The 25,405-nt window shown below is 44.9% G+C and overlaps 1 protein-coding gene across 1 annotated transcript in view; it reads left to right on the top strand.

The window, feature by feature from the left end:
- Positions 1–25,405, top strand: part of LOC147456489 (Metallo-hydrolase/oxidoreductase superfamily protein) — a 71,037-nt gene that overhangs the window by 8,581 nt on the left and 37,051 nt on the right. Inside the window, exon 2 of the mRNA XM_086514938.1 lies at positions 14,634–14,769. Within this exon, the coding sequence (XP_086371064.1) occupies positions 14,634–14,769 (136 nt within the window). The remainder of the gene's footprint in view (positions 1–14,633; positions 14,770–25,405) is intronic.

The following is a 25,405-nucleotide window of genomic DNA, read 5'->3' as shown; positions in this document are numbered from 1 at the left end:
GGCAGTTCCAATCGGAAGGAGACATCATTTATCTTGTTAGTGATCTGGAAAGGTCCGTAGTATCACATACTAAGCTTTGGAAAAAGCCTCTCCTTTCCCTTTTTCTTTCTCAGGCGTGCCTTCTCAAAAGTAAGAGCACCCAATCATCGTCCTTCAATTTCAAGTCGCGACCATGACGATCCGCTGCCTTTTTTTGTCGTTCTTGAGACTCCTGTAAAGTCTCGTGAACCTAAGCAAAAGCCGTATCCAAATCTCGCGAATATTCATCCGCTTCCAATATCTAATCTTTCGTGCTCAGGAAGGATGGAACCTTCGTAGCACTTTCAACAATCTCACATGGCGTCTTCCCCGTCGAAGAGTGTATCGTGTTATTGTAGGCAAATTCCACCAAAGGTAAGTTCTTTTCCCATTGAGTCTTCTGATCCGAGATACAAGACTTCAATAAATCTAAAATCACTGAATTGGCAATCTCAAATTGCCCGTCAGTCTGCAAGTGGAACGATGACGAGAACTGCAACTGCGTGCCAATGTTCTCCCAAATTGCCTTCCAAAACAAACTCATAAATCTGGGGTCTCTGTCGGAGACAATCGTCTTAGACGTGCCATGTAATCGAGAAATCATCGTGATCTTTCTGTGTTCTCGGGAGATAAAAAATGAAATCCATTGCAATACTTTCCCAGGGGTGGGTAGGTACGGGTAAAGGCTGTAACAATCCCTGTGCCTTATGCCTGTCAAACTTGACCTTCTGGCATACCAAGCAACTGCGCACAAACTCTTCCACATCCTTTTTGAGTCTCGGCCCAAAGAAGTATCTCTCTACCCCCTTCATGGTGGTAGCAATGCCGCGGTGACCCGTAAAAGGTGGACAGTGGCATTCAGTCATAACCTTATCCCTCAACGGCTGTGTAACGCACAACATAGTCTTTTTCATCAAGTAGCCTTCCCGAAGGGAGTATCCCGCTACTGTCTCCCCATCTCGTATCCGTGTGAAAATATTTGCAAAATCTGTATCTGTGGCATACTGATCGACCATATCCTCGAAGCTCCTATGATGAATCGCGGAAATAGCCAGAACCAACGGTTTCCGAGACAAAGCATCTGCCACCACATTCTTCTGTCCCTCACATGGACAATCTGGAAGTGGCACTGTGACAAGATGTTCGCCCACCGCATCTGCTTTTCCGAAAACTGCTTCTGTGACAAGAAGTAGCGCAAACTCTGATGGTCTGTAAAGACAGTAAAATCCGCTCCGAGTAGGTAATGCCGCCACTGAGTAAGAGCATGGATAACCACCAAAAGCTCTTTCTCATAAATCTGTGTTGTCATCTCCGGCCTAGAGAACAAACGGCTCTCGTAAGCTATGACATGGCCTTCTTGCATCAAGACCGCACCCAGACTACGACCACAAGCATCACAATATACTTCAAATGACTTCTGCAAGTCCGGCAAAGTCAAAATAGGTCCCGTAGTCAATTTCTCTTTCAGTGTCTGAAAGGCAGTCACCTCTGTGGGTCCCCACGAAAAAGGTACTCCTTTCTGTGTCAAGGTATGCAAAGGGGAAGCAACCTCTGCAAACTTTCGCATGAACCGCCTGTAGTACAAACACAGTCCCAAGACGCTTCTATCTTCATGGACATTCCTCAAATCGGGCCAATCATGGATAGTCTCTATCTTGGCCGGGTCCATTTGCACTCTTGCTGCTGACACAATGTGTCCCAAAAAGTGCATCTCTGGTAGGAAAAATTCACTTTTCTTTGCATTAATCACTAACGTGTGATCTCGTAGTGCCTGAAAGACTTGAAGCAGATGATCTCTGTGTTCTGCCTCATTCTTGGAGAAAACAATGATGTCGTCAAAGAAAGTGCCAACAAATAGCCTGTACTCTCGAAAAATCTTGTCCATCATCCGGTTAAATGGCGCAGGAGCATTGGTTAAGCCAAAAGGCATCACCAAAAGCTCAAATAACCCAAAAGTCGTTCGAAAAGCTGTCTTGTAGACATCTCCTGGCGCTATCCTGATCTGATGATATCCACTCTTCAAGTCAATCCTGCTAAAGCACGAGGATCCCTGTAACCTGTCGAGTATATCATCGATCCTAGGAATCGGAAATCTGTTCTTGATGGTGATTTCGTTGAGAGTGCTATAATCGATGCACATTCTCCAAGATCCGTCTTTCTTCAAAACCAACAACACTGGAGAGCAATACGGTGAAGTACTAGGCTGGACAAGACCCTTTTCTAAGAGGTCTTTCACTGGGTTCATAATCTTTTCATTCTGTACTCGGCTCACACGATAAGGTGGCCGATTCGGTGGCGTGCTTCCAGGTATCAGATCAATGGTTTGATCTTCAGACCCTCTGAAAAGCAATCGGCATGAGTGTGGAGAAAAATCTTGGCGTTCTTTTGATCAGGTCAAAACATATTCAACCGTTATCCAGCGTTCAGTTCTCTCCCAAAAGAATGAGTAAGAAACTGAAGTTTATCAAGTACAATCTCTAAGCCCTTCATTTATCAAAGTCGCTTTCTCGGCCCGGTAGTCAACCACGGCGTAGTTCTTGTGGTACCAAGGGATCCCGAGTAGAACGTCACTCGCATGCCCTGAACACCCCTATCATTGCAAACAAAGTTTGCCAATGCTCGGTGTAATGGCAACATCCCATCCGGGTGCCAGTCGAACTACCTCCGCCTATGGCGTCATCTCTCTTTGCTCCGCTTGAGTAGGCCGAGGCGGGCCATACTCTCTGCCAGAATCTTCGTTGTGATCCCAGCCCGCATCTCCAGATGCAGAGGGAGTCGACTGATCATTGCTTGAAGCCATAGGTGCCGCGGAAAAAAATTCGGGGATCGGGTTTCCCGTAGAAGAGAAATCGGCCGTGCTCTGATACCACTTTAACAGACTTGGATACTCCAAGTCAAGAATCAACCGCGACAGCACCAAATAACCACTTCAAAACAATTCATAGATCACAATAGATTTGCACTGGCCCGGCGGAGTTCCGTGCCTAGAGATATTGGCCCCAAAGACTGGCGCCCCTTTCGGTATTTCTTTTTGTATTAATCAATTCAAAGTACAAGAGTGTGGGTCGGGATTCACTCTCAGACTCTGCGTCCAGATGCTCTGAGAAGTGAGGCCCTCACCACTAATTTAAAGGTTACAAGGGATGCCCAAAAGCAGAGCCCCAAAAGCTTTTAAAATCAAAAGCAGTAGTCCTCTCTCTCTCTTTAGAGAGTCTTTTCTTTTTTTTTATATAAAATAAAGCAAAATTCGCGTCGCTCATCATTTCAAAAAAAAAAAAATAATTTTTTTTTTTTTTTTTTTAGCCTCGGCGATTTCCGAAAATCAGGGTTTCTGGCAGAAATTAGGGTTTGCAGGAATTTTAGGGTTTCTGGCAGGAATTAGGGTTTCTGCTGTCCGCCACGTCATCACTTTGTGACACATGTCCCTTCTATCATTCAGGACGGCTCCTTGTCAAAGGTGCAGCGGAAAAGGTGAATCGGATGACAATCAAGTTTGCAACTGCAAGCAACATCCTTTCGAACATGGATAGCCACTAGATCTCCGATCTACCACGATAAAACTCCACCAATTAGCCTCCGAACAAGAGTAGTTGTCACAAGACGGGCACCACGTGCCAATAGAAAAGAACAACTGAACAGACTTTTAGCACTTCAATAATAATTGAACTGAGAGAGAGCGACGACACGCGACACAGAGTGGCGGAATTCCACCCCAGAGAGTATTGGCCCCAAACCTTGGCGCCCCTTTCAATATTTCTTTATATTGCATCAACACAGTACAAGCCGGTACTCCACGCTTTGCACCTTCTCCCAGAAGAGTGCCATAGAATGAGCCCTAGCCTCATATTTAAAGGCCCTAGGCCCAAAAGCAATCTACATGAAAAGACTTAAACTCAAAAGCAACTGTTCCAAAAAGCATCTGGCCCCAAGAACAGCCAGCGCAATTTACGGATATCCGTACAATCTGCCACGTCAGCAAGCTAGTGCGAAATCCGGAAATCCATACAATCTGCCACGCCAGCAGGCTAGCGTGAATTGCGAAAATCCATACAATCAACCACGTCAGCAGGCAGCGTGAATTGCGGAATTCCGTATATCTGCTTCTATTGCTTCTTCACTTAGGATTTAGGCTCCTCGGCCGGGATCCGCAAGTCAGCTCCGTTCTTCAGTGGCTCGACACGTCAACAATTTGTGACATCCCCCCTTCTTGAAAGAAAGTAATCGTCCGCGATTACAGCAAATCTGCAAAACAACTCAAGTTAGCTCAAAAATTTCCGAGGGACATTCCGAGGGACAATCAATTTGCTCTTTTTGTTAAGGAGTTGGCTTCTCCTTTCGTCCAGATCGGAACTCTTGATATTCCGGCGTAGTAAAATTAGCCATCACACCCAGGCCGCACTGATCTTCCACGGGTGTCTTGATGCACTAGAATTACATACCTAGGCAATCTCATCCAATTAGGAATATTTAGTGGTTGGCACATCACAATGCAACACAAATGCTCACATATGCATGTTACAAGACATAGAAACATAAAGTCGTCGATGAATACTCCTCGGGCAAATAACCATTCAGGTGCGTGCGGGCCATGAGCTGTTCAACGACTCCCTCATCACTCCTCCCGCAAATAACCTAAAAAGGTCCGGGCCATGAGATATAGAGGCCTTTTACAACCAAACGCCCCTTAGACCACAGCATGCGTCGTTTGGAGGTGCTGCGAGTAACCACTGCTCAGACTTCTTAATACTCCTTCCGCATTACCATCCAAGTCAGGGCCGTGAGTAACAACAACAATACTCCCCCCGTAAATAACCACAAGGGTCCGGGCCATGGGTAAAACAACACTTTTCAAACATTCAATACTCCCCCCGTAAATAACCACAAGGTTTGGGCCATGAGTTATGAATGAGCAATTATCCTCAAACATCATTTGTCACTACTCCACCCGGGAGTAAAAATCACCGATCATTGAAACCAGTATTAAAACCAGTGTCAAACAATTCAAATCGACACCAAGACAGGTTCAAAACAAATACCATCCATTTCAAACAAATTCCAAACAGGGTCACTAAACAAGCTCTCAAACTTAAAAAGCAATCTCGACATCAATCGAGCTCGAAAAGTCGACTGACTTTCCATCCTGAAACCTGTACCAGAAATTAGGGTTAGGTTCCTTCCATAAGGTCGTAGCGGGCTGCAGCATGATCCACAAACTCTTGAATAGTCGAAACAAGCCTCGACAAGCAATGTTTCTTTGGCGGTGATGGTAGTCCCAAGACCTGGCAATCACACTGGACCTCCAAGGTTTTTAGCTCGAAAAGAGACACCTACTGAGAGATGTCAAGAAATTTCAAGTTATAGTTTGCTAGGGTTTCCATGGCAAGCATTTCAGGGTACCCCACTCTGCTACTCCGAAGGAAGATGTCATAAACCATATAACTGTGGGCAAAAATTTCTTGAAAGCTTGCCAAGTCCTTGGAGTGTGCGATTGGTAGCTATAGACTTCCACCACTGCATGGCATTGCCTCTGAGAAAAAAAGCAGCTTGAAACAAATCTTGGATGCTTCTTTTGCAATTGATCTTTATAGCTTATGCCCTGTAAGACATGAGCGGTGAAGCTGGGAGCGCACTCGATGTGCGATGAAGTAAGGGTGGGTGTCGCTACTAAGTTCGGGGTCGGTACCCAAAGATACTTCAAAATTCCAGTAGTCTCTGGTTTGCTTTGTCTGCTCTTTTGTAGGACCGGTATGCTTTCAGAAAGCACAGGCCTGATGCTCTGATACCACTGTCACAAGATGGGCACCACGTGCCAAAAGAAAAGAATAGACTGAACAGACTTTTAGCACTTCAATAACAACTGAATTGAGAGAGAGACGACAAGTGACATGGAGTGGTGGAATTCCACCCCAGAGAGTATTGGCCCCAAACCTTGGTGCCCCTTCCGGTATTTCTTTATATTGCATCAACATAGTACAAGCCGATACTCCACGCTCTGCAGCTTCTCCCAGAGGAGTGCCAGAGAATGAGCCATAGCCTCATATTTAAAGACCCTAGGCCCAAAAGCAGTTTACATGAAAAGACTTAAACTCAAAAGCAACTAATCCAAAAAGCAACTGGCCCCAAAAGCAGCCAGCGCAATTTACGGAAATCCGTATAATTGGCCACGTCAGCAAGCCAACGTGAAATTTGGAAAGCCGTACAATCTGCCAAGTCAGCAGGCAAGCGTGAATTGCAGAAACCCGTACAATTTGCCACGTCGGTAGGCCAGCGTGAATTGCGGAATTCCGTACATTTGCTTCTTCTGCTTCTTCACTTCGGGTTTAGGCCCCTCAGCCGGGATCCGCAAGTCGGCTCCGTTCTTGAGTGGCTTGACATGTCAGCATAGTCACAAGGGACGCATTCCGGGACGGGGGAACGGGGGAGGGGGCTGAAATGGATTTTTAGTGTAAAAAAGAGAGCGGGACGGCAAGTGGGGACGGAAAAGTGGGGACGGGAAGCCCGAAAAAGGGCGTCCCCTGTTACTATGCATGTCAGCAATTTGTGATAGAGCCCACCACACGGGCAACGGGCAACATACACTTGCAATACCTGCCCAATAAGCACTTGCAGCAGGAGGCTAGAGAGAGGTGAAGTGGGATCTCAATGCTAGAGAGAGAAATGTTGCCACAATGCCGAGAAAACGCTAGAGAGAGAGAAGATCATAGGAGATCGTCACAAAGTGATGATGTGGCATACCCAATTGGAAGAGAAATGACCGAGTGGACAAGAGAAATTGAACCAAGGAGAACTTTGTAGTTGTTGTGGCCGAGGGGCCTAAAAAGGGGTTAGGATTCAACAACTGAAAGAACTTATGTAGCACCGGCCGAGGGGCCTAAATCAAATATCAAAAGCTTGAACTTTGGGCCAGGTGTCCGTAAAATGCGTTGACATGTTGACGTGGAAGGCCGGAGGAATTTTGCAAAACGTGCTGACAATGCCACATGGCAGGCTATACGGATTTCCGCAAATTGCATTGCTGGCAGATTTTAACTGTTTTGTGTGGTGGTCTTTGGCCAGTTGCTTTTGGGTGATGGTGCTTTTGGACTAAGTGATTTTGTTATTTTGGGACTCTGCTTTTGGGCATCCGTTGTACTATAAGTGCCTTTGGGGTCACTTCTTCAGAGTGCATTTGGACGCAGAGTCTCGGAGAGAGTTGTACCATCGGGAGTTGTTCTTTGTGCAAAGTGAAATAATAAAGAAAATTATAACTCTCGAGGGTCTGATACTCTGCATCTAGATGCTCTCTGGAGAAGTGACATTCTGTGTGCACATGCGTGCGCGCGTGTGTACAGGTGCTCCTTTGTGTTGCTTTCTTTGCTCAATATCGATTTGTGCAGAATCGAAGTTCTTTTCAAAAGTTAATTTTTCAGAGTTAGGCCTATTTAGTTCAATGGGCAGGTGTACAATTGGAAGTGTACAAAGTTTGTTGTGTTCAAGTATCTACTAGGTTTCAACTTACATAAGGTTTGGTAGTATTTTGGTTCTTTCATGACTGAGTCGGCCTACGATCTCGATCAAGTGTATAAACGCAGAAAGCCAATGGCCCCAAAGTCCTCGGAAATGGGTCAAAATTGAGCTTGTTTGTTGGAAGATTTTGAAGGTGCGCGGAACGTTTGGGAGGGCCATGAACCCACCACTGAGGTGCTTATCCCTGTGCGAGCTCTCTTGGACCCAGTGGCGCAGTATGCTCTCAATGCGGTTATTTTGTTTTTTCTGGGCAAAATGCCCATTGCGCAAGATGTGGGTCAGTAGGTAGATTCGTTTCTTAAACGCCAAGCAGTCCGAGGTGTTTACTTTGGAGCTAGAGGATTTATGAAGTCTTGTTGGCTGACATTGATGCGTGAAACATGTTTCTTGAATTATTGCCTTTGTTTTTTGGTACTCAAATGACACATTATTGCCCTGGGCTCTTACCAAAGACTATCAAAGCCTTATCTGCCACAAGTGCCCAATATGGGTAGAAATAGTTGACTTTCCGGGCACTTGGTGACACTTTCTTCCTGTGCTTGCTTCTCGCTTGGGAAAGTAATATGTCCTCCCAAACTTGACGCAAATACAAATTGGTTTTGTGTGCTTTGGGACACAGATGCTCCCACGCCTCAAGATATTACTGTCAACTTGGGGGACCCTCTCATTGGCAAGCGTCCTTGCAAAAAAATTTGCAAATTCATGCTTTCGTTGTGGTAAATTTGGACATATGCAATTTGAATGTCCCAAGACTCATTTGCAACCTCCTCCTTCAACGGTTCCACAACTTGCTATTTCCAATGGAAACGAGGACTCTAGATCTCCCTCCATTGGGGTCTCTACCTTGCCTGATGTTCCGCCTCTGGATAAAGGCAAAGTCAAATCTGTTGGTTCCCAAAACTCTTAGAGCAAAGGTAAGCTTGCAACTGCTCAGGAGACACGGGATAAGGGTAAGAATGTCGATTCAAGGGAAGGATCTCCTTGGATAACCCCCAAGAAGACCGTCAAAATACGCTCATAGCTTTCTTCTCGTAATTATGTACCTCTTGCAGTGAAATCTGCGGTGCAAAAACCTCTTCTCTGCGACATTATGTACATACATGTAAGGCAAACATTGTTAATTTGCAAGAGCACAATCAATATGAATTTGTTGGGCAATGTGCGTATTTTGTGGGATACTGGAAAGCTTATGATGGATTGACGGGCTATTCGGGTGTTTTGATGTTGGTTAGACATGAGTTGCAGCCAGTTCTTGTGTACAATGATCCAACAGGTGATTGGATGGTGATTCAATGTACAATCAATGGTCAAACTTATGAATTTGGGGGTGTTTATGCGCACACAGCCTCGCGGCAACGTGCGGCTTTATGGCGTGCAATGTTTTCTTATCCTTGGCTTTCCGATGCTTTCCTTTGAGGTGATTTTAACAATGCGCCTGCTTCATCAGATAACACCACAGGACATTCGCACATGTTGGGTGTGGAAGAGCAGGCTTGGACAGATCTTGTTGCTTGCACACGGATGTTGGATTTGTGGAGCCTTTTGCATCCGAATGTTTGTGGGTACACTTTTCAGCATAATGCTCACTCGTCATATCGTGCACGGCTAGATCGGTGCGAGATGAGCATTGACCACACCTTGTTATGTCTGATCATGCCCTTGTTTTGATGGCCTTGCGCTTTGGGCAAATGCATGGAGTCTCTGTCTCTCGGAAACATTTACTACACATCAACAATGCCTATCTTTCGCATGAGGTATTTCGTGGCATGATTCGTGATATTATTCCCCAACTGGTCCCCCAAATGCATTTGGATCCTAATATTTTTCGGTATCGTTTTGTCATGCGTGTACAAAGTGTGATTCAGGATTATGGAAAGCACTGTATGCTTCAGTTCAACGGGAGTGTTGATGATGCAAAAGATGTTATTGAGAGCTCCAAATTTTAACTGATAAGCGTCCGCTGACTGACTGTGAGTTGACAGCGCTTTGTCATGCTCGAGTATGTCTGCAACATAATGACAAATGCAAACTAGATAAATGGCAGACTCGTCCTCAACATCGAGCGTTTGTAGATAAGGGATGTGCTTCGAAACAGTTTTTTAAGCACCTACACCATTCAAGGGCGTATGAAGCCATTAAGAGGGTGAAGCTCCAATCGGGCTCTTGGACAACTTTGAAACGTGAGCTTGCTGATGCCATGATGTCGCATTTTGGGAATGCATTTGGTGTTCCTCCTCCAGTTTCTACTGAAACTCGTCGTGCCCGCCGACTTCTATTATCTAAACTGCATGCAATTCTCTCGCCTCATGATGCGCAAGCGATGGAGGTGGATTTTACTGAAAATGAATTGCACTCAGCATTGATTGCTCTTGGCAAATGACGTTCCCTTGGTTGGATGGATTCATTGTGGAATTTTTCATCTCCTTCTGGGAGCCCTTGAAAGAGACTTTGCTCTATACGATGAATGTTGCGTGGAATAAGCAGAATTGGCCATTGTCTTGGAAAGAAGGCTTGCTGAAATTATTGCCCAAGCAGGCGCTTTGCGAGCATTTTTCTCATTGGCGGCCGATTACCCTCATGCCGGTCATATACATAATTTTGGCTAAGATGATTGTGCATTACATTAAGGAGTCACTTCTTGCAAGTATCCATCCCACTCAATATGGCTGGAAAATGTCTTAATTGGAATGGAATATGCCAAATATACCCAACAAGATGTACTCGTGATGCAGGTGGACATTGAAAAGGCCTTTGATACGGTACAATGGGATTTCATTGCTGATACAATGCAAGCCCTTGGATTTGATCCTAAGATAGCCAATGTTGTATATTTCTTGTATGCTCATAGTTCATCATTTGGCCTTCTTGATGGTGACTTGACTGATCCTTGGCCACTTGGATGCTTTGTCAGGCAAGGTTGCCCCCTCAGTGCTTTATTGTATGCCATTGCCACCCACCCTTGTTGTTGCATTTGGATCACTTGACTTCCGTTGGCCGTCTTCACGGATTGCAATTACCCTTTGGGAATGACTTTATTGGCCATGCTTATGCTGATGATTCCTTATTCATGCCTCGTAATAACCAGGAGGACATGCGGGAGATTATGCAGGCTTTGGATACATTTGGGCTTGCGGCTTGCCTTAAGGTCAATTACAGAAAATCCAAACTATTGCCTCTTAATGCACGTGACTGGTATCATCTTTTGTTGCTTGGAGAGATAATTGATTCGCATGTGATTGTCACACACTTGGGGTATCCTATTGTGTGGAATGCAACCAATACCTAGCAAGTGGATTGGGTTATGCAACGCCTAAAGCTAAAATTGCACTATTGGAAATTGTCCACTTGGCCGTTACATGTTCGGCTCCATATTGTCCAGAGCATAATGATAGCATATGTTTAGTTCTATTTGCCGTTGTTACATTGGCCTCCTCCTCGCCTTGCATCGCTTATGTATGATATTTTGTCTCATTTCTGGCACACTGATTCCTGAAAGAAAGGCCTTCGTTTGTTATCTATGGAGAAACTTTGCACTCCGAAGCGTTTTGGGAGGCTTAATAATTTGGATCTTCCTGCCATGCTCTACCGAGGAAGGCCATGTTGTTACCTACTCTTGCTCAACAGTCCCAACGATGGACAATCATGATTACCTCACTATGTCAACATGTTATCACATCCACCTTGGGTCGCTAGCAGACCTCCCTTTGAGAGATTGTATTTGGCAAGATGGATGGCCATATTCCTGGTTTCTCGATTACTTCTAGTTTACTCATTGCTTGGAAAGCGGTGACAACTCAATCTTTCATGGTATGGCAGATAGCAACCATATCGGAATTCTATACGCTTGGAAAGCATTCACTGGAATCAAGCATTCTCATTTTCTCTTGTTGACCGTTCGCCACGTCAAGCATACTTCCTTTCTTGTCGAGAAATATGTACGGTATGAGAATATGCTTCCTTTCTCTCAAGCGGTTGAACACTTTGGTTTGGGTGTGCATTATCGCCAAATTTGGAAAGAACTTCAGCAAATGCTGGCTGTTTTCCTTCCTGTTCCGCCGTTGGCCAATGGAAGCCGTATGACGGATTGGACTTTGTGGGAAACATCTTTTTGATGCCATTTCTGCCAGCAACATTTATGCCTCTCTTCCGCGTGATTCTTGGCTGGCTGATCATTGCAATGCGCTATGATCGTTGCATAAATCTGATCAATGGTGGAGAAAGGCTTTTACTGCGATTTGGAAGAGGCATTTGCCTCTGAAGGAACGTATGTCTCTTTGGTGCTGCTTGTTGAGAGTTCTCCCTGTTGGAGCTTTCGTTGCTGCGCGTCACATCAGCTCTTCTTGTTGTGTCAGATGTTCAGCTTGTGAAGAGATTGTTATGCACCTGCTTTGGGATTGTCGCTTCACCAGGGCCTTCCTTGCCCGCATATCATCATGTATGCGCCTTCGATTTCCCCCGGCGACTTTCCACAAACGGTTTTGGGCTTTTGGCGTCCTCTCAACCTCCCTTTAACGATTTGCGGCCTTCTTCACTTGGGTCAGATTTTGGTCCTTATGGTCTTTGTGGCGCCAACACAATCTTCACATGTTCCATCAGCAAGAGGCGGATCTCTTTCCTTTCTTCAAGATATCACTTTGGCAATCCTTACATTTTGCCCTTGATGTTGGGGAGATATCCCCCGATATCCTACAGCTATCCTACGTTTGCTTCTAGCTGCCTTTACATTTCGAAACACTTCTGTGTTCTTTCCTTTGTATCTATCTTTCTGATAGGTTTTCCTCACTCTGAGGTTTCCCATTTGTAAATAAATCAAATCAGATTTACAAAAATAAAAGTGTGTGTGTGGGCACAGGGAGACTCATGAAAGGCTTTATTTAACCTTGTGATCCCTGCCATTGTCCTCCGAGCTAGACCCCATCTTGCTCATTGCTGTTTTCCAGATCTCTTCGATGGTCCTTGACAAACTTTTATTCAAGAGCACTCTCGAGTCTCCAGGAATCCAAATTGCCTTCCTCTCTCCCCCTTGATAACCAAACCACCCGGCGCATGGTCGAAGGAGGAGGAGCCTATAAGAATAGCTGCCTTGTATTAAACAGCCTCAGAGTCATACATAGTCTCTCCCATGCTGCAAGCTCACTGCTTGAGGCCATAGTGTGACTGTCTTCCCTCTATCAGATGGGTCCTCAAGCATGTTGAAGTCCCCCGCAATACATTAGTGCTCCACATTTGGTAAGGCATCAGCTATCATAGCCGAGAACCCTGCCCAGGCACTCGCATGATTGGGAGCATAAACATTCAACAAACTAATGAACTAACCCTGAAAGCGCATAGAGAGCAAATAATATTTTTGATTACAAATACATATACCTCCTTGAGAACCCATAGTGACAAAACCAGCAGACCAAGCAGTCTCATGTTGACTACCAAGCAACCAACCGCAACGCTAAATACAGCTCTTGGAGAAATGCCTCAAACGTTAGAATGTCGATGCAACCCTCAAGAGGCATCGCTGTAGCTCCTATTTGAATCGACCATGATAGCGCAGATACTGTGATCTACCAAGTCCTTAGACATTCCCTGAGACTATCCTCATGGGGAAGTAGTGGATGCTGAGGCTGTTACAGTAGCAAAGTGCGCAATCTTCGACCAAAGTTTGGATGGGAAGTCCAATAGCCTGCGAGGCTGCGAAAGACCAGTGTGGCAAGAAAACTATCAAATCATAGACCAATATCCTTTGGCTACACACCATGCCTCTATCAGCCACGAATCCTCATAGATCAATACGTAACAAGGAGCACTCTATGTCAACAATCAAGCTAATAGCCAAATGTCTCCAATCGAAGCCATCTGGTACTGACAAACCAGAACAAGCCAAATGTCAAAAGGTCTTGAGCAACCCTAGGTTGCTCTAGTGGTCAGAGAGCTCCAAGGCGTGAGTCCTAATGCAACTGGAAACACTGTCCATCGACCAATCCTGTTGACTTCTCCCAAGGAAAGATCGATGCATCTGTAGCCTCCTCCCCTTTTGCTGGCACTAGAAAGATGTGAACTCTGATAGGGGAAGGTGTGACATTTGCCTCTGTATCGTCTTAAAAACGCGTTAATGATTAGTCAAACCTCTTTCCTCTGTGGCTCATGTAAAAGCCAGCCAACCTTCCAGGAACTGTCAAGAGGGGGCAAATCTAAATGTGCGTCTCTCAAGGTGTGGAGTCTAGTGAGGGGTAGTCCATAAGAGAGCCCCATCCAACCAATGACATGTAGGAGGCACTGCAGAACGAGCCAAGCACTCCCAAATAGACGCATCAAAACAATCCTTTACCGTTGCCAACTGATTTTGTAGACTCCAAAGGCTGTCCCTAGTCCCTAGTTCAAACATGGGCATGTTTGGCGCCTCTCATGTTTTCTTTTACGAGAGAGGTTCTCTTTATGAATTTGTGTTCTCAGCCTGTTTTAGTTAAAGCGATGGGCATGTTTGGTGCCTCTCATGTTTTGTTTTATCAAAGAAATTAAAGGATTTTGTCTTTGCTATCTCATGTTTTCAGCCTGTTTTAGCTTCATCATTTGGGTTTACAGTGCACTGTATCACCAATTGCATGACAGAAATATCTTTAAGTCTTTCTTATGAACACAATGCAAGTTTTCCGCTCTAGGTTACCACAACCAGATACCACACTTTCTAAAAAATAAGCACGTGCATACTTCAAATCACAAAATGGAGCCATACTAGCAATTTCATTGTTTAGATATGGGAGCTATAATTGCAGGAGTATGTTTTATTTTGCCCATGATTAGAACATTTGACGAGTGGATGGTATGTTGATAATTTTTGTATCGGTCAAAATGATTCTTTATGGTTTTCTGAAATTCTTTATTTTGTTTTCTTTTTTAGAGTGTATTGTGGTGGCTTGTGTATTTTTCGTTCTTTTAGGATGAGTAATTACAATTCTACATCTTCAGCACTTTTTTTTTGCACTTACATGATCCGCATTTGTCAAATGATTACAAGGTCATAATCACTTGTAGAGAATCAGTTTGGACAAAGATATTGTGAAAGGTGACTTGTTGATGCTACGTAAATGACTGCATTTTGTTGCATTCTCTAATTGCAGATGCAACACCTCCCTGCTCATCAAATTTGTAGATGAATCTAGCCAAGCCAAATACATTCAGATTGATGCCGGAAAGAATTTTAAGGAACAAGTTCTACGCTGGTTTACATCCTATCAAATTCCTTATGTGGATGCCGTAAGTGTTCCCATTGGAGAATTTTGAGTTCAATGTTTGTGAGCTGTGAGGTTTATTCTCATGTTGGTAAAAAGGATGCACATACACACACACTTTTGTTTTTTGTAAATCTTTAGATAAATTTACAAGTGGGAAACCTCAAAGTGAGGAAAACCCATCAGGAAGATCAGATACAATGGGAAGAACACAAAAGTGTTCCGTGATGTAAAGGCTCTAAAGCAACATAGAAGAGCTGTAGGATATCCGGGGATATGTCCCCAACATCAAGGGCAAAATGTAAGGATTTCTTAAGTGAAATCTTGAACGAAGGGAATGGATCCGCATCATGGTGATGGAACATGCGAAAATTGTGTTGACAGCACAAAGACCATAGAGCCCAAAATCTGACCCATGCGAAGAAGACCGCAAAACTTTGAAGGGAAGTGAGGAGAATGCCAAAAGCCCAGAACCGTTTGTGGAAAACTGCTGACGGAAAGCGGAGGTGCATACAGGCTGGTATGCTGTCAAGGAAGGCCTTGGTGGCACTAAGGAGAAATCCAATAGGGAGAATTCCCAACAAACGCCAAAGGAACAGACGTTTCTTGAGTGGCAAATGGCTTTTCTAGATTGTGGTAAGAGCCTGTCTCCACCAAAGATCAGATTTATGCAAAGACCATAACGCATTACAATGGTTAGCCAGCCAAGACTCATGCAAGAGAAGCATAAATGCTGCTGGCAGAAATGGCAACAAAAGGAGTGTCCCATAAAGTCCAGTCTGACATGCGACATCCATAGGCTATTGGTGGAATGGGCAAGAAAATGACCAGCATGCGCTCAAGCGCGCTCCAAGTCTGACGATAATGCACGCCCAAACCAAAGCGTGTAACTACTTGAGAAAAACAAAGCATAGTCCGAGACGCGTCAACCACATCATCCATCGTGCGTATGCCTCGGCAAGAGAGAGATTATGCGAGTCGTGGCGACCGGTCAACAAGAGTAAGAGAGAATTCCCTACTCCAGTGAATGCTTTCCAAGCGAAGCGAATTTCCATACGGTTGTCTACCCTGCCATGAATTATGATCCATAACAGCTTTCCAAGCAAAGTGTAAAATAGAGGTGACCGGGCAACTAGGAATATGAATGATCATCTTGCCAAACACAATTTCCCAAAGGGAGGTCTGCCAAAGACCAAAGGCGGAAGTGGTAACATGCTGACATAGCGAGGCAATCATGACTGTCCAAGACCGAGACTGTTCCGCAAGTGTAAGAGCGTGGCGGTGAAGATCCAAAATATTCAGCCCCCCAAAATGCTTTCGAGTGCAAAGTTTGTCCATTGATAACAAACGGAGCCCTTCTTTCGGGAATCAGATGTGCGCGCACTTGCACACGCCCACACACACACACACACAAATGAAATGTTATATTAACCGTCTTCTGAAGGCCAAATTGACCTATGAGACCAAACTAATACCATCTTGGTGGATCTAATACAATGTTTGGGTACAAACTAAAATGAAGTAGAGTAAAAGAAATAAAAAAGTAAAAGCTAAAATGAACATCAGTGTCCTAGGATGTTTGGCATGGGGTGCTGTCCGAGGATGTACTGCATTGGTCATTGAAAAGCATCGTCAATGTCCGCCTCTGTAAATAGTCGTATTGGACGTCTTCCATGTCGTGCTAGAATAGTCCTCATCCTCTGATGGAGTCTCCCCCATCGATGTCGTGGTGGCCCTCGTAGACCTGTGCGTCTAGCTCTCCCAAGCTCAATGGCTCTGTCAGTCAATATACCTCTGGTATAGGTGGACTCTAAAGTCTGCTGTGAAGCTTGCTCATCTGACTGTCGGATCTCGCTCTCTGCTCTAAAAGAAGTCAATGACTCTCCGTGAATGTCTCCCACTGTCTAATCTCCTCAAGTGACTCTCCTTGTGTCTGTGCAGCTCTTTCAAAAACAACTCCAGGTATCTTTGATCTTGATATCTCATGACTCTAGCCCATTGTCCAAATCCCTCTCTGAATAGACAGTCAAAGCAGCCTTGTATCTCATAGTATACTGGACAATGATGTATGTGATGTAATTGTGTCTATGGCTCTATATAACACAACTGGCAAATCCTGGCCTCTGTTGGTACTCTCCTAAATCTCCCAGTCTCAATCTCTAGCTGATGCGATGATGTGCGCATTTGACCAATAGCACATCGTATCTCGTAGGATAAATGAGTGTCAATATAGGCAACCCTGATCACATATCCATCCTCTGTGAGCTGGAGAAGATTCTCTCCGTAGAAAGTCATCTTCGTGCCAAGCTTTCGTGGCGGCTTTGTCTATGTCCTCTTGGTGCATGCTAATCAAATCCTGTCTGATGAGGCGGGTAATTTCGGTCTGTGTGAGGGACAAGGAGGGTGCATGCAACGAGCACTGGAAAGGGGTTAGTTTGTTCATGCTAAATCCATGTAGCTGAAATCAAGATGTCATATGTGCATACTGTCACAAACTGTTGACGTGTCAAGTCACTAAAGAAAGGAGCCATCGTGGGGATCCCAGCCGAGGGGCCTTAACCCTAAGTGAAGAAGCAAAAGAAGTTTCATCAACTTGCAAAGTTTTGCTGAGTGGCCTATTTTTAAAGAAGAGTTCCCACCAACTTATGGGACCACATGATTAAAGGCATTAAAATAAAGCATCCAGAAGACCTGCGAATTCAACTGATGACGTGGCAGCAAATGTCCGGACGGGGCCTTAACCCTAAGTGAAGAAGCAAAAGAAGTTTCATCAACTTGCAAAGTTTTGCTGAGTGGCCTATTTTTAAAGAAGAGTTCCCACCAACTTATGGGACCACATGATTAAAGGCATTAAAATAAAGCATCCAGAAGACCTGCGAATTCAACTGATGACGTGGCAGCAAATGTCCGGACGCTCTGTAAAACGCGCTGACAGGTTGCACGAAATTCCGCAATTTGTGCTGACATGCTGACGCGGCAGACTGTACGGAATTCCGCATTTTATGCTGTAGGTGTTGATGTGGCAGCTTATGGATTTTCGTAATTTGCGGGCTGGCAGCTTTTGGGCGCTAGTGCTTTTGGGACCAGGTGCAGGTTTGGGGCCAGTGCTCTCTTGGGGTGGAACTCCACCACTCCCCCGTCTCGTGTCATGCATCTTTCTTGCAGTTCAGTTGTTATTTGAAGCTAGGCGAGCATATCTATCTTTGCGAGATCCCAAATACTGTGTATAAAAGTGTATAAAAGAGACGGATCTGGTAAGGGCCTCTATGACTAGCTGGGGAATAGCAAGCTCTGCACGAATAATCTCGTGTGGTACAGAGGCCTTGGCCATAATCGTCCTTGAAATCATAGAGACCAGAGGCCTTTCCATACATCTCCATTCATGAGTACTGCCAGCGCGGCTATGATGGTCCCCATATCTGCACCCCATAAAGAATGGCTGAAGTAACCAATGTGTCAAATAGTTAGAGCTTTGTTTGAGGTTCTTGAAATTGAATCTGCGAACACATCCTCTCCATGCTCCCCAAAGCTGCATATGCTATCGTCAGTCTGGTCTCTGTTGCTCTCCTCAAGGAGAACTTTGGACCATGGAAGACCAAGTGTATGGGTTTGTATACTCAACCGTCTACTGACCATATGTGAAGGTTGGTGCAAATCGCTTGACCCACTGTGCTGTGGTGTTGAACACCATAACTTTGGTCTTGCCAAGGTTCACCGACAAGTCGCTATCACTAGCAAAAGTATGCAATGCATCCAAGTGTCGCTGCATCCCGTATGGCGAATCTGAGATCAACACAATACTATTTGCATACATTAATAATGAGACCTAGGTCCCCGCTAGCTGTGCTCCTCTGTCGCCTCCCCTCTCAATGTAATTTGAAACCTCATCTACATATAAACCAAACAATGTAAGGGAGAGTGAACATCCCTGTTTCAATCCAACAATGGCCTGAATATGCTCAAATAACCCCTTGGGAGTATGAGCCTGCCCCACGACTGTCTTATATAAAGCCATGACTCCCCATATCAGCTCTTTGGGTACTCCCATCTCTTATAGTCTTTGCATCAATCGAGCTCTGGGAACTGTATCAAATGCTTTGCAAAAATCCACAAAGGTACAGTAAATCCTCCTACCATGTGATTTGCTTTCCTCAATAAGAGCTCTGAGTGTCAATATATGATCAAGAGTAGAAAAACCCCTCCTGAAACCTTCTTGGCCTGATGCTCAAATGCCTGCTCTCTGTGCCCGTCTACTCAACTGCTGCTCAAGAATGCACACAATCTTGATAGTACAGTAATTCCCCAGTATCATGGGCTGTCCTGCCTTGAAGATAGGCACAATAGTAGACATGCTCCAACTATTTGGAAAACCCTCACACACAGCTCGGTTGAATATTACTGCAAGAAGCTCTGCAAGTATATCTCTACCATGTATAGAGTGCTCCGCCATCAATCTATCATGATCATATGCTCTCCTTGTCCTCATCTTGTCAATGGCTTCCTTTACCATCTCAACGATAAAGAAAGTGCATGTCTGTGAGCATGGCTCCAGAGGGTCGGGTAGAGATTGCTGCCCTGGAACTGTGTAAAGAGATGCTGCATATGCGCCCCAAATCTTGGTGGATGTGATAGTTAGTGGGGGGGAACGCTCATGGAAAAATCTCCATGCCTCACTTGAGTCTTGGCTCAGGAATAGCTGGTACAACTCCTCCTCTAACCGATCAAGATAAGTATTCTTCTTCCATCGCACTAGGTGCCGGAAGGCTATCCGTGATTGTCTATGAGTAATGGATCCCAAAAGCACCTCTCTCTGAAGTGTAGCTCTCGTCTCTCCACTCCTCATCATACCAACTGTTCTGGGGCATACTCCTAGAACGTCGGGTGTGTGGGTATGCCTCTATTGTTGCATCATGTAAAGTCTTTGTCAAGATCTGGGTAAGCTCCTCTAATGGGTGTCTTGACTCCTCTGTGGCTAGGCGTTTGTAAATACTATATCCATGTAGACAGAGTCAGTCTCTTATGTAAAAGTGTATCTAGTTTGTGTAGATGGATGGGCCAACGGAGCTGTACTAAACTTGAATGAAACGTAAACTCCTGACCCACGTCCTCTATGTTCTGATTTTACCTCGTGTCTACAAGTGGTCTTCTAGTGGTATCCCGTCGCTCTATGAAGTGTGACACCGGGAGTTTGATGTGTCTCAGAGTAAGAAATAATTGTCTCTTCCCTTGAAACTATCCTCAAATGCACCAACGTCTAGCTTCATATCCATTACAGCTCCATACTGCCATTTTAAGGCTGGTCTCATAGGTCTTGCATTGTCATGTAGCGCGTCTTTCCAGGATCACCACCTCCCCCCTCTATAGAAAGCAATTTTTCCCTTCTCCCTCGCAGCCTTGATTTCCGGCATCAACTCTTGCATGTGTGTATTTGGCGCTAAAGCGAGGTCATCTCCTAGAAATATCCAAGCTTGTTCAAGGATTGGTTTCTTCTTCAAGAACTCTCTTCTAGTTTCCACAGTAGGGAAACATAAAATGACCGCTCTTTCCTTAGAACTTCCCTCCCCACCGTTTCCTTTCTTCCCCACTCTCCATACACCTGTGTGTGTGGTTTCAGAAATGCTGATGTGTTGCAAGAGTTCTTTCACTCCTCCTTCCACATTTCCAATGTCCTTAAGCTCTGTGACATGCACGTGAAGGGCTCTTGTCTTTCTCTTCGCTCTTCCTTAACGGTCATATTGATAATGGTGGTTGTCAGTGTAGCTTCAACCATCTTGGCTTTTCCCTTCTTTGCAACAATCTTCAGCTTCAGCAACCTTCTTTTGCGTTTTGGTGAGGACATCTGTCCATGAAGTAGCTGTTCTCGACTTCTGCTCTTCCTCTTCCCGGAGAGTTTTCACCTGTTCTTTGATCTTTTCAAGCTCCTTAATCACTTAGGGCTGAATTTCTCCGTCTTTTCCAGGAATACTTTTACTCTTACAAGCTGCCAATTCTCCCTTACGTTCTTCAATCAATGTATCTTTTGCACTTGTGCGTTTTTCCGTATCTAATTTCCACGACTCACTAGCAGCTATAGCGTCATCTAACCTTTTTGCATCACAGCTTCCATTACCTGCACCTCTGTCCTCACAATAGCTTGCATCTCCCCTTTCAGTGCCATGTACATCTCATCACGCTTACTGAGCATCTCTTTATCGAGCTCTTTCCTCATATATGCATACATAGCATTTCTATAATTCTCCAGAGTTGCATGCATCTCTTTCTCAATGTCTCCCCTCATATGGTTCAATTCCGTCTTGATCATCACCTGTACCTTCTCAAATATTAGGTCACCCTTTAGCTCGAATTCTTTCCCTACTCTGAGAAAACCGGGTGACAATGTGCTGTCCCGACTTTTCCGCCTAAATGTAAATTTTGCTTTTGGCAGGGTTTGATATGCATTTGGATCTCTAGTACAATCACGAGGGCTAATGAGGTGTACAATGGAGAAAATACACAATGATGATCACCCCTTGAACTCTCTCTTGGGTCCTTGTAGTATGGCCTCAATGTCCTCCATAGTCAGCTCTCGGGGGGGGGGGGCTCAATGTCGCTCAAAGATAGCCTCTAATGTAGACCTCGTCTATGATGTGAAGATCCTTGTGAACGGCCAAGTTGGATGGCTCGATCAAGAGGGATGCCCAAATGAGGGTGTGACTAGGTAACCTGTGGTGGGCGATCCGAGGTAGTCCCTCTGTAAAAAGTAGTGATCTACCTTTGTATGGATCCTCTATGTGTAGGTCCTTTGCTCTTGAGGGTAGTGTGTCTGAGTCTATGGATCTCCAACAAGAAGAGACCTAGGCACCTCTGGTCATAGTAATCCATGATACGGGATAAGGGGCCAACACCCTCTCCAAATAAGCAATTGAAACGCCCACGGTTCTCATAGTATGCTGTGCACTAGCAGATATAATGCTCTCGTGTCTCTGGCTCTTTGTGGCAAAACTAGCATAATCTCTCCTCTAGGGGTATACCTCTGTATCGACCAATCTCTATCTCCAATTGGTGAGATGAGGTGCTTAGCTTACCAATAAAACATCTAATGCTATGATAGGTGGCTGTCCATATACGTGGGACGTGAGATAAACCCATCATTTGTAGTGCGGAGAAGATGGTCTCGAGACAATCCATCTTCGTTCCCAACTCATGTGACAGAGAGAGCCAAGTCCTCCTTGTATCCAACTGAATGAGATCATGTCTGATACGGCTACTCTTTGAAGGTGTGAGGGTGATGGATGGTGCATCTAGGGAATACTGAAAAGGAAATCCATGTAGCTCAAGCCAAGATGATATGTGTGCAAACCAACATGGAGTATCAGCCTCAATGGCCAACTCTCATGATGACTCGAGCGCTAGTTGTGCATATCTGTCGTGTGAGAGAAAGCACGTCTACTAATTTTAACACCAATATATGTATAGGAGTCTACATACTCCGCAATCTCTTGTCAATGTATAAAAGTTGGTCCTGATCCTGACCCACTGCGCTATAGTATTGAATACCATCACCTTGGTTCTGCCAAGGTCGATGGAGAGCCCACTATCATGTGCATAAGCATGTGACGCATCTAGATGTCTCTGCATACCCTCTGGAGAGTCTCAAATAAGCACAATATCATCGGCATAGAGCAATAGAGGTATCCATGTACCAAACAACGATGCCTCTCTGCTGCTAAATGGACTATTTTCTTATTTTCTAAGTAATTTCTTTTTCATGAAATTAGGATCTTTTATGTGTACACTTGAATTGTTAAAGTAAAAAACTGTAGATCTACTGGAACCCATAAAATCCATCAGGAACGGACATCTGTGATGTATCATATGACGTGTGACATTAAGCATCGTGAAGGAGTTGTTTTGTAAGTTTAGTGGGAGAGACTGGGGAATGGGTATTCCCGATGTGTGAGAGCATGGGTGATGGGAGCATCGGTTAGGGAATATTCCATTGTTCTGGGAGGAAATTCGAATTGGGTAAAGGATTACGTGTAAAGATACAAGCACAAGAATGTAGATGGATTTTGAGAAGCTTTTGATAAAAAGCAGGATGTTTTTAAAGCATCGTGAAAGAGTTGTTCCGTAAGTTCGGTGGGAGAGAAAGGGGAATGGGTACTCCCAATGCGTCATAGCATGGGTGATGGGAGCATCGCTTAGGGAATATTCCATTGTTCTGGGAGGAAATTCGAACTGGGTAAAGGATTACGCTTAAAGATGCAAGCACAGGAATGAAGATGGGTTCTGAGAAGCTTTTGATAAAAAACAGGATGTTTTTAAGTGTTTTTCGGGAAAGCATCTGCTTTCTTGTGAGGAAATCTATGTGTGCATTGCGTCTGTGCAATGAAGTTGCATCCAAGGGACGCCTGGGGAGTGCTATGTAGAATCATTTTGCAGCTCACAAGTTTTTATTGAGCTTTTGAACACATACACACTGATTCAATAAGTGGCCAGTTGCCCACTTAATAAGTGGGCAGCCACCTATTAAATAAAGTAGATCCAAGAGGAGGTGCCCCCTTTATGGCTGAAAACAGCGATCACTCTCTCCTCTCTCTAGAACTGCTGGCGCCTGCTATATCTCTCTTCTCCAGCTATTCTAGCGCCACGTGCATCTGCTATTACTAGGGGAGTTCCACCGGCTATTCCTGTCGCAGCGAGGAGCCTATAAAAGCATCCCTAGCGCTCTCTCTTTTCCCAGTTTCGCAAGTGATCGTGACAAGTGGAAATATGGAGGTCGTTTTTCCATACTAGGAGCGACAAGTGAAAGTTGTGCAAACGCTCTACGATTCATTGCTTTTGTGTTTGTGCTTTTTGTAGATACTCTATCACGAAGGAGGAGCAAGGAGGCTCCGGCCTATGCTTAGGGATTCCGGAAATGGAATTTGGAACAGTCCGCGGAGCTTCACGCTTGGAGTACAGACGGGAAAGGTATCTTGATTGAGAGCTAGTCTCTTGGATTCCCCTAACGGGAAGGAATCGACCATCGAGTCTAAGACCTAGAACGGAGGGGCTAGTTGATTCTTGTGCTTGTAAAACAAGAGTCTCCCTAAATAATGACTCTCTTTAAGGGGGGGACCAATGCATCTTCTAGTCCCCAATATTGTGTCGATCTTCTCCCTCGTCTCTTTTGGTCAATATTCTATTTATTTTCAGCTTATTGATTCTTCGTGTGCGCTCCCCTTTGTGACACCCTCTATCCCCTACTGTCTCAATATAGTCCAAAGAAAGTCGGAGAAAGTGGGCATCCCGCTTCACCCCGATAGTAGAGTGAAAGCTTTGAAAGACCCTCTACTGTCCGTACTCTCCCTATAACTGTCTCATAGAGTGCCATGATACCCCATACAAGCTCTTGTGGGACACCCAATCCATGTAGTCTGTGTACCAATCTGGCTTTTGGGACTGTGTCAATGGCTTTGCGGGAATTCACAAAGCTACAATAATCCTCCTTCCATTTGCTCTGCCCTCCTCAATTATCACTCTTTAAGTGTGAAAATATGATCACGTGTAAAGAATCCCATCCTGAATCCAACCCGTCATGAAGCTCGTACACCCTCTCTCTCTAGTATAGTTTGGCCAATGAGTGGCCAATCATGACATTGCGATAGTTAGTTGGCAGGGTCGGATCTCAAGACTTAAGTAGTGGTACAATCGTACACGTTGTTGGGGATATGTGTTCGAGAGGTGAGTTGAGAAGGCATGGGGCCTTCAGCTGGGAGAGATGAAGAGAGAGAAAACAACACACATATAGACGACTGCGAATAGGAACCCAATGTAGCAGGCTGCGGTGTCACTTTCACAGGACACACAGTTAGTACAGTTGGTCTGGTTTGGTTCACACTGGACGGACTCTCTGGGCTGGGCAGTGACACGTGGCAGGGATATGGACAGTGGTCTAGTGGACATCGTGGCCAGGTCACCACCACCACTCAGTTTGGAGATAGACTTAGATGGCTGACATTTATGAGTCGTTGGTGGCTCTTTATGGTTGTACATATGAGTAGTAGCTGTTTGGTCATCATTATTATCTTCTTCATATATATGGTCTAGCGTCGTCGTCTAGAGTAGTGAGTCTATACACACAGCACTTCTGCACCATCTCTGCACATCTGAGCCTGGACACCCCCATTGTACCCGTGGGTTTTGGCCTGGAGCTGAGTGTGCTGCCACGCCAGAGTCTGTACTGGTTCCTTGAGATAGTCGAGTTGATATGTTCTAGTCTGCTGCTGTGTCTCTGTGTTGATTTGCTGTTATCTATTGTTTCTTGTGTTTTCATTTTGTTTTGAGTGAGGTGTCACGCACATTGCACTGAGGAGCACCCACTGTAGAGAGCACGACACACTATCCGCGCTACAGGTGCTCTCAAGCCGTGGGTGTAGATACTTATGTGCTTATTTTCAAAGGCTAAGAGGAGTAGCAGCCTTTGTGGCAACGGCGAAGCCCCAAAGACATGGAGAACTCTACGAGCTTCCATCATGAAGCAATTCCTTGCAAACGATGCCAAGGACAAAGTGCTCACCAAATGGCGAAGTTTGAAGCTACTCTTCAACGAGTCTAGCCATAAATATGTAGACAAGTTTTGGGATTTACATCTCAAAGCTACAGTCTTTCAAAGGATAGACTTTGCCAAATAAAAGCAA

Source organism: Adiantum capillus-veneris, chromosome 6 (genome assembly GCF_014529385.1).
Source record: "Adiantum capillus-veneris isolate H3 chromosome 6, ASM1452938v2, whole genome shotgun sequence".
NCBI lineage: Eukaryota > Viridiplantae > Streptophyta > Polypodiopsida > Polypodiales > Pteridaceae > Adiantum > Adiantum capillus-veneris.
Note: the sequence above shows the minus strand (reverse complement) of the source record. Positions and strands in the feature narration are given on the sequence as shown.